This window comes from Phaethon lepturus, unplaced genomic scaffold (assembly GCF_000687285.1).
Source record: "Phaethon lepturus isolate BGI_N335 unplaced genomic scaffold, ASM68728v1 scaffold21036, whole genome shotgun sequence".
NCBI lineage: Eukaryota > Metazoa > Chordata > Aves > Phaethontiformes > Phaethontidae > Phaethon > Phaethon lepturus.
Genome location: NW_010547538.1, coordinates 33,220 through 42,931, shown reverse-complemented (window position 1 = coordinate 42,931; position 9,712 = coordinate 33,220). Strand labels below are relative to the sequence as shown.

At 35.8% G+C, this 9,712-nt stretch overlaps 1 protein-coding gene across 1 annotated transcript in view; it reads right to left on the bottom strand.

Moving 5' to 3' along the window:
- Positions 1 to 218: 218 nt before the first annotated feature.
- The window catches only part of LPIN2 (lipin 2), a 34,502-nt gene continuing 25,008 nt past the window's right edge, over positions 219 to 9,712 (bottom strand). Inside the window, exons 10-20 of the mRNA XM_010289672.1 lie at positions 9,222 to 9,315; positions 8,775 to 8,844; positions 8,576 to 8,665; positions 7,750 to 7,832; positions 6,466 to 6,610; positions 5,480 to 5,628; positions 4,916 to 5,002; positions 3,043 to 3,195; positions 1,929 to 2,043; positions 1,124 to 1,227; positions 219 to 826 (exon numbers count right to left, since the gene is read on the bottom strand). Of these exons, the coding sequence (XP_010287974.1) occupies positions 682 to 826; positions 1,124 to 1,227; positions 1,929 to 2,043; positions 3,043 to 3,195; positions 4,916 to 5,002; positions 5,480 to 5,628; positions 6,466 to 6,610; positions 7,750 to 7,832; positions 8,576 to 8,665; positions 8,775 to 8,844; positions 9,222 to 9,315 (1,235 nt within the window). The 3' untranslated portion in view covers positions 219 to 681. The remainder of the gene's footprint in view (positions 827 to 1,123; positions 1,228 to 1,928; positions 2,044 to 3,042; positions 3,196 to 4,915; positions 5,003 to 5,479; positions 5,629 to 6,465; positions 6,611 to 7,749; positions 7,833 to 8,575; positions 8,666 to 8,774; positions 8,845 to 9,221; positions 9,316 to 9,712) is intronic.

Genomic DNA, 9,712 nt, shown 5'->3' with positions numbered 1-9,712 from the left:
GTATTAAGCAGAGTTAGTTTGAGCGTGAATTGTACAAGCACAGTCTTGTACATGTGACAAAAGGCATATTTACATTTAAAGAGGAATTTTATGTCTTCAGAGTCTGTCCGGCTAATACATATTTTCTGTATTTTAGCTGAGAAAAAGCACACTGGTCTTAGGTTCTGGTTCCTTTCAAAAATGGCCTAATTGCCTATCTGAACATTAGACCATGTTTCTTATTAATAGGTCTGACATTCTATTTGGCAGTTTCCATACACTTTTTGGCTTCATTTTAGAAAATATACTATTAAGACTAATACGAAAAAAAATCTATGTTTACAGTAAGGTCTGTATTGATGAAAATGCAAAGTCATAGTTTACCTCAGCATTTAGTTGCCCTGAAGCACTTGGGTACCATGACCATCAATGACAGGCCAATCTCAAGTGCGTTAGAACAGGTATATAAAGACAAGCAATAAAGAAACAAACAAAAGAACAAATCACACACACACACACACAAAAAATAGACAGTAGCTTTGCATTTTCTTTGTTTTAAACGAATGAAGTTAAAGTGATTTCTTTAGTAAGACTTATGGTACCAGTATATAAAGTTACCATCTTCGTTAAGAAAGTTCTTCACATTTAAACTGAAGTTGAGTAGCTGAATATGAAATTCCATCTCTAGGTAAGAAGTATTTTTCAGGCCAGGTCATCCATGTTAAGGTCAGGAAGTGGCTCTCTCCAATAGCAAAAGGAGCTGAATTCTGGGCATGGAAATGCAGAACTCTGTTCTTTATTAAGCAATGGGAACACATGTTCCACGAGCTCACTTAGTCTGTAATACCTATAGTAAAAAAAGAAGAAAGACCATTATTCACAGACTAGTCACTGTTCAACTGTAGCCAGAAAGGGGCTTTAGAAGTCTAGAGCCAGAAAGCTATAGTCAAATAAGGCATCACTACTGCAGAAGTAATTTTCAATTTTATTTTGCCAGTTTACTTTTCTTTTTGAAAAGTTTCAGTAGCAAATAAGATTTTCACGTTGTATGTAATAGGAGATCAAATCATGGTCACAACTGCAATTATTTTGTAATCTCATTCCTAAGTACTTTCGTTAGCTGCAATAACAAAAATGATCTTACGAAGATTTGTTTCCCTTAGTCCGTTCTTGGATTAGTTCACCCTTTGGATTCACAGTAAATATTCTGCAGTCTGGAACTCCCACTTGCATGTAGGCATATACATCCTGCAAAAAGCATGAACAAAAAAAAGCATGTGCCTCAACATTTCCTTATTGAATTTGATATAACAAACCATTTCTTGAAGGAATGAGAAAAGCTGATCCAAAAAGGGTACAGTAAAACTGCCTCTTAAGAAAAAGCCCCCTAAAAAATAGCCAAAAAACCAAAATAACCTCCCAAAAAACATACACACACCATAACAAAGCATTCCCCCATCCCTTAATTCCCATTCCCAAGCCTGGGACCACACACACACACAAACCCTATACCACACAACACCATTCCTTGTGACAATATTCCTCTCAGAACACCCTCTCTCTCTCTAGCTCAATTATGATAGCATTGATCTGCAAAGAAAATACAGGAACTGTACGATAGAAAAAAGGATTCAAGACTGAGGAGCGCTGAATTAACACCTTTAGGTTTTAAAGCTGTCAAAAAGGCTGAAAAACAATATGCAAAGGTGGAACATATTAATAAAATCCTGAGAATACTAACACATCTTTGTAACCTTTCTTGTATAAGCAGTTCAGGTAGCTTTCATTTAAGGTATCTGCATGTCGGTTTTCCTGACCAAACCCATAAAAGCACCAGTGTCCCATTTCCTCATTCAAATTCAGACAGACACAAAAAGAAAAGCCTATTTCCTTTGCTTCCCAAGTATTTCATGCATTTTAACCCTTCAATTAGAAAGGGGCAGACTTACATTGGGCCTGTTTCCAAAAGCAGCATAGAAAGGCTGTTTACTGGGAGCAAACAAATTCTTGATATCATTCAAACATTCGATTTTGAACTTTTCAGGCTTCTTTTCTATTACTTCCCTAAAATAAAATTTCAACAGTCAAATTCTAAATCATGATTTGATAGAGGGTGTCTTCCTTCTCCCATTTATCTGATATTTATATTCTGCTTCCTGTTGCTAGTACTGGTAGTTATATAGACTTAGGTCAGTCGTTTTCCAAGAATGATACAAGACACAATAAAACAGTAAAACATTCTCTGTTTTCCAACATCCATAGTAAAAAAATGGGTGAATAACCTGTGCCTAGGCTAAGTAAATAGGATTAAATTCCCAGTTGTGAATAGTTTGTGAACTGCTTTTATTGTAGATGACCATCTGAGTCATAATATCAAATCAAGTACACATAAGCTTGTTACAACTCCTGCCTCTGACAGAAGAGTACAGCAGGCCTATTAGTGACCTTAATGGAACTTGCTGTCATTGCTAGCCATGAATCAGTTGTTTTTACCAAAAAACAAGCAAAACCAAAAGGACTTTTCCATTATTAGCTGTTCCCGTCAAGAATAGGCAGATTACAGCTGGTTGAAAAGATCAGTTGAGTGAACCATGGCTAAACTCCATAATGCTTTTGAAGTAGTCATGTATGGAGCACTCCCAATAGCACAAGATCATTTAGTATAGTAGTCTGTATTCCCCAGCTTTTCTTTCTTCTCCCTCTATCTTGCATAGTAGCACTGCACTACAGTCCTTGCAGCTCTAATTAAAAAGACAAAATTATACTGATATAAACAGAGCCTGACAGTAATGGAATGAAGGGAAAATGAGCTGCTCTGTGACTGATATTTTGTTTTGTAGCCACTTCTAACATGCTCACAGAAACAGAAGTATACTGCAAGTGAAATTCAGACAAAACAAATAGCTCATAAGTGATCACTAGAGGGACATCAAGTCTCGGTAGCAAATCTAGCACAGTGGAATGTTTCTTTACAGGTATAATGGTTAACATGCCAAATCTTTTTAATCTGCTTCTTTCTCTGAGATGGAGAGAGAATGGATGTATGAAATCCCACATGCTTACCTATGAAAGGCAGAAAACAAACTGCTGGGGGACAACATGAGGGGGCCCCTGGGGAGAATTGTTCCTTTGTCATTCACCCAGTGTAGGTATCCTCTGGTCATATCCGCCATCCCAATGGCACGGGCAGAACAGTACAGAAACTTGTAGCCATTTCTAGAAAAGAATTATCATCGTAGTTCCTATTCCCTCTGAAGGCTTTCTTTGCCAACATAAGTATATAGTTATAGCAATGTCCAGAGGCACCAGTTTAGGTACTGACTCATTGCAGTGCACTGCACACTTAAGACTGTTCCACTGGTAAAAAAAAATCTGCAAGGCATATAATAGCTTAAACACATGACTCAATCAAAACTGAGAAACAGGAAGTGCAAAAAGAACAAGGATGGTAATACTAAGATGACACAAGTAGATGGACTAGATTGTGTTTAAATAAGTGCCACGTTGGTTTTGTCCACCTTCTTTCAGCCCAGCAGTAGGATGATAGCAATTTTTAAACTATCTGCATCACATAATATTGGATGCCAGATCTCTGGTCTTGGTTGTTGGCAAAATTCGCAGCACAGAGTGAAGGACAGATAACAACAAGCATTCATCAAGCTCTTAAATTCTTCCTACAGACTTTGTAGATTCATCTGTTATACAGTTTTGTACACAGTTACTGCATGCACAAAAGGCTTGAGTGTTTATGTGCATTTTCAAAGACTTGATTCAACACGGCAAATAATTCCAAGACTACACTTCTATTATGCACTGAATAAAAAAAAAGTTCAGGTTATATCCCATGGACTGCAAGGGGCCAGAGATTAAATTTAGCCACAGAATGAAGGTCAACAATAGATTCTAAGACCCCAAATGTTTTTTGGGAATGAAAGACTATTAAACTTAAAAACAAAGATTAAAAGTTGATTATTTTACATGGATCATGAACTGTTTAACAGTTGATCATCCTGTGATCCTCCTCAGTAGCAAGTAATATTTCTGGCATCACTATATTTTTGAAGAAGTTTGCTAAACAAAGGACCAAATCTGAAAGGGGAGGAAATATGTAGGTTAATTCTGCCCTAAGTTACTGGACGTAAATATTATAAGGATATATACCTCTTAGATGAACAGTACATTTATAAGGGTGCGGTTCACAACACTTTTGAGCTAAACAAACATCTCACCACATGCACTACCTCTTCAGTTTCTTGCAGATCACAAGGGGAGCACATTCAGTTGTCTAACACAGAGAGGGGAAGGGGAAATTGCCGTTTTGCTGAATTACTTTTCTACTGTTTGATTGAACTGCATTGGCTTACATCAGAAGTGCACTAAAGTGACAGAAAAGTTGAGCCAGACCACCAACCTTCCTTTTGTGGCAGTGGCAAATTGCTAATTAGGCTTGTTTCGGAACTTGAAATCTATCCTAAGGAGCACTCACTTGAGTTTGGTAGCAAACACTTTAAAACACAAAATATTTATGCATTGGAAGGACACAATTTAGGTTTGAATTTACACTGTACCACATTTGTAAGAGACACCCTGATCACCCTGAGTTGGTGAAAACAGACATATTCATGACTATTTGAGAAATTATTAGTTATGGTTCTCTTCTGTAGTCACAACAATATTACATGGTTTTTAAAAACTAAAATGCAGAATCAAACATTTGATAAGGGAAGTAGTAAAAGGGGTGGCTTCCATTCCTGTAAAAGCATACATCTGGGGAAAGAACTTTGTTTTATTTGTGAATGACAGAAGTAACTCACTTTCCAACATTTAGACCAACAAATTATAATAAATTACATAATTATTAACAACAATCTGATTACCAGCCCATTAATTCCCAAATTCCAGAAAACCCTAACTGCTTTGTAGATTACATACTCACTCATTTATGGAATGATAGAGTTTTGCAATACCCTGATGAGTCCAGTCCTTGCCAAGCTGAGGGAGGATCTGTCCCAAAGCATCAGACCTAAAAGCAAAAGCAGAGATAGCTGATACTAAGTATATGAGTTTTGTTAAAGACAAGCATTAATGAATACAGAATTATAATGAGTAGTTACAGAAATAGCTCTGCAGAAGATCCTAAGCATTTCAAAAGAGAATTAGTAACTACTCCAGACAGTGCAATTAGCAGGTCCAGACAGCACAAGTCAGTTTTCAAGTTAACCTATGACTGCTAAACCTGGAGAAGTCTAACTGAAAGGGACAGTCACATGGTAAATGCTGTCCCCTTTGCATTACTCTTTGAAAAGACATTTTTCTAGTTTTCTGTAAATGTGACTACAAATTAAAATCAAAGCAACAGGATTTTTTCATGACTGTTAATGATCATTCTTTAAGTCTTCGTAAATCCTGTTTCTTTATCTTCTTTTGAAAAGCAAGGTAGGCTCCATAAAGCAAGATTAAAAAAAAAAAAGTAAAAGAAAACAAACACAGTGATACTTACTTGGTTATTGTTCCATCAATGTCTGATATGATGATTTTATCATTCCAGTTCCAGAGATATATTGTTCCTGCACAACGGCAAGTCCCTTGGTACTGGGTTGTAATACTAAATACAACATCATTAGGGCCATCTCTGAGCTTCAACTTTGCCTTTAGAATAAATCAAAATAATTGAAAAGATAAGTTTTCCTCACTATAAAATTTTTAGAATCATAAATGAGGTACAGAAAATGGCTCATATCCTCTTCCTCATCAATTTTGATTAACTCATCAAAAAGTGAACCACGGTTCAACACTGGCACAGTTTTACTGGCAAAGTCTGTTTTGTAGTCTTGCGTACATATATTTGTCCATAGCTCCTGTATCTGCCTAGAGCACAGATATTTGACTCTTGGCTACTTTAATTCTTGCTATTACAGTAGATTTACAGTACTATCAAATGGAACTCCCAGCTTGCTATAGTAAGCAATACTATTTTCTACTTAGTGAATGTTTTCCTCAAAATTCTTCCCTGATGAAGATCATACAAGTTAGTTCTGCCACTGTCTAAATGTAAGGTAAACTGCAATGAATAAACTGCATATCAGTTGAAATGTACATTATTAAACTGTTCAGATCCCAGGATATCCAAATTGCAGAAGCCAACAACGTCACTTTTTTCGCAACATCTTAATATAGAAGTTTCATTATACAATTTTGTAAGAAATTATTAATTTTAATCCAAACACAGATTCTTAAAAACACAACAGGAAAATAAAATTCCCTGCAGCTGCCCACACTAGCACAGGAAAATAAATATCTTTTTTAATTTTATATTTTAGATTTCCCTATTCCTTTTTTCTACTGCCAGAAGAGTAAACCGAAGATCATTTTTTGCTTTGTGAAATGTACTGAATATGTGGCTTCTAAAAAGCAGAAAAAGTCCAACTCTTAGAATCAGCGTGGAATTATGAAGCATCCTACGTACATGAAAGGCATGCCACTTACTATTTGGTCCGAAGACAGTCTAAGTGACTTCTTATAAGATGTAATGTTCCCATGGCTTGGATGCTCTCCTGGGGCCGAATCTATTTTCAGGGACTCCTTCAACTCCTGTGACGCTTCATCACTAGAAGAATCATCTTCTGGAGGTCTAACATGACATCAACCAGAATAAATGTAAACTACAGAAAATCCTTCTTTAATGGTGTAAGATTCTTACGCAAAAGTAATTTCTGCTTATGTTGAGGATTTGCTACTAGCCTGATAGCACAGATTAACAAAGTCCATGGTCTAGTGAACACCCAGATAAAGCTAGTATATGCCAATAAGCAAGTAAGACTTGTAATGCATGCTAGTATTGGTGGAGCTCTAAACATTACTATTACTAGCTGGCTCCACACATGATGGGTTTAGTAAAGACACAGGGTCAAGTACTCACTAATACTGTGTTGATGAATTAGGTAAGCTGCAGATGAAAATTACTGAATGAGTAACAGTGTTTTGTTTTTTTAAAAAGCTGCTGTAGTTTCTACATAATTTAAACTGTGGGTGATAGGTTAGTGGAGCAGCTCACATTTTAAGGTTACTCACAGACCTGTTTTTCTGCTAATTAAAGATTTCAGGATTAAAAGCAGCATTTAATTTCTCTGAAGTATTCAAACACAATATATTTAGGTTTTTAAATCTTTAAAACACCAACAACAAGTTTCTTTGTAAAACCATGGGAGAATATGGATATGCATAATAAATTACCTAGACTGGGACAGTTTTGTGCTAAATACTGCTAGTTTTCAACCACAATCTTGGGCAACTTGCACACTGTAATTAATACTATTTTATTGTTTCAATTATTTAATGTTACAAAAAAATCGCACATGGTTTAAATTATTCATACAATATTAGGCTTTAAAAAAAAAAGACAAACAATACGTCAGAAACAATGCCACTATATTTACAGAGTAGTGGCCCATTACTAAAGGTTACCATATATGTCTTTGTCATTCTGTGAATATTGTTATGGTTTAAGAAGTAAACACAATAGGATTTAGAAAATAACTGTAGTGTATTTGTAGCTCCTACAGATCTTTTGCTGCCACATTGTTTTGCTGAATTGTTTGCTAAACACATCTGGTTCCTCTTCAGTAGCTTAGAGGAAAATGTTTCTTCCCACAGTACATTCCTACTGAATTCTTCATTAGGAAAAAAACAAAAAGGAAAAGGAAAAAAAAGAAAAAGAAAAGAAAAAAGACACTATTCAGTCCACAAAATAGTCTTCAGACAGGAACACACCTACTATTAACTTGCTCTTTTATAGTTGCTGGCAGTTCATTTGCTCTTTGCGTCTCGGTTTTCCCCTCTTTTGCCTCTGGTATCTAAAGCAACATGATAATAAAAAACATGTTGACATTTTAAGCATTTTAAACCAAGTGAATTCGCAGTTCACGCTTACGCAAATAGCTATCAATATAGCACATAAACTATATTAAGTTTCAGAATTGCTCATTCCGTAAATCATTTAATAACAGGATGCTTATGTAGAAATGATGCATTAAAGCTTTTTATAATTTCAGGAAACAAAACCCTGCCTGCCAGAAGTTGTGAACTGCTAGTTTAACATGATGAATTTAGCAGTAAAGGAGCTATCAACCTCTAAGCCTATAACATTCATTTTTTTTTGGAGAGGAGTAAATTTGAGGCACATACTCAAAGGCTTAGAAAGCTTAATTTAGTCTAAAATGGTGTGCCTCAGCATAACATCTATTATGCAGCACGGCACCTACTTATTTATTTGTGTATACATTCCTAAAACATCCTGCAGTGACTAAAGAGTAGCTCTGACAACTGCTGAGAAGAAAGAATTTTAAGAATATTGTGCAACAGCTGAATGGAATAAGTTTTGTTGAAGCAACTAGTAACAGAAAATAAAGATGTGGTATTTAAGATTAAATATACAGAAGCAGCTACAGGTACTGCAACACTGAGTAACTCAGCTGGCAATCAGTGACACAGAGCTATATAAGCAGCATTCTGAGGCACTTCTGACAAATTACAATTTGTTCATCTTTTAACAGCTGTGGGGAGCAGGGGGGGGAAGATCAAAATAGGTCTCAGTTACCTGTTTAGTCATGCTTTCTCTCTTGCGCCAGAACCACCACCTTCCAGACTTCTTTGGCATTTTTTCTTTGACCCAAGACTCAACAGTAGCCTGAAAAATTAGGCATGTTTTAATTTTGTATAGAAAAACAAAATAAAGAGATAATCATGTGTTACTACATACAAAATCTTTAAAAAAAAATATACACATATCTATTTACCTTAGGCAAACTCTTCTGAAACACCTGCAAACTCAGAATCATTGGAGCAGCCAACGCCCAGTTATAATACCTGTTTTAAAACATGTTATTGATAACATTGATAAGATATTACAAAACCTGACTAGAGGTCAATAAATATCACTGTGCAAACTGTCCTTTTGTTGCTGAAAATACGTGTTTGCTGCCAACAATTAATACTAAAGTTTTCTGCAAGCAGAATTATTTGAATATATGCAATTCAACATCAGTGGTAACTGCTGAAAAACTCTCACTTCAGTTAACACTAAATTTAATACAAATCTTCAGTTCAAAATCATTCTCTTTGGAACTGAGAAACAGATCCACCAAAACCACAAGTTGCACTGGAAACAGAGAAATGCACTCACTTTAAAGGGTAGATTTTAAATGAGATCTTCTATGACCTAGTACATGATCTAGAGAATTTACCTGTTATAAATCCTTATTACCAAATTAGGATTGTCTATGAGTCCAGGGTTTTCAGCAAATTCGTGATAAGTAATAATATGTTCCATGAATTTTTCTGCAACAGAAGTAGATTTTAATTAAAAATATTAATATAAAATCCCAAGATGTTTGATTAGTTTGTATCAAGGAAAATGCCTTCTGTCATTTCAGGGTCTTTGCTGCTCTTGCAGTATCACTCAAGGTATGCTAATGTGGCCTACCTGTCAAGAGTCTTATGACTACCTCCTCCGTAACAGGGAAAGCCTTGTACCACTTCAACAGTCACAGTAATGAGAATTAAGAAATTAGAAGAGGGAGTATACGGAGGTAGGAACTAATTCAGTCTCCAGGCTGGAAAAAGAACGCCATGCTTGTCTAAGCAAGTTTTCTTTAAAAATTACTATCGCAGGTAAGGGGCCTACATATTACACCAAAAGGGGAGGTGGAAAGATGTTGTCACCTTTTTCAAATCC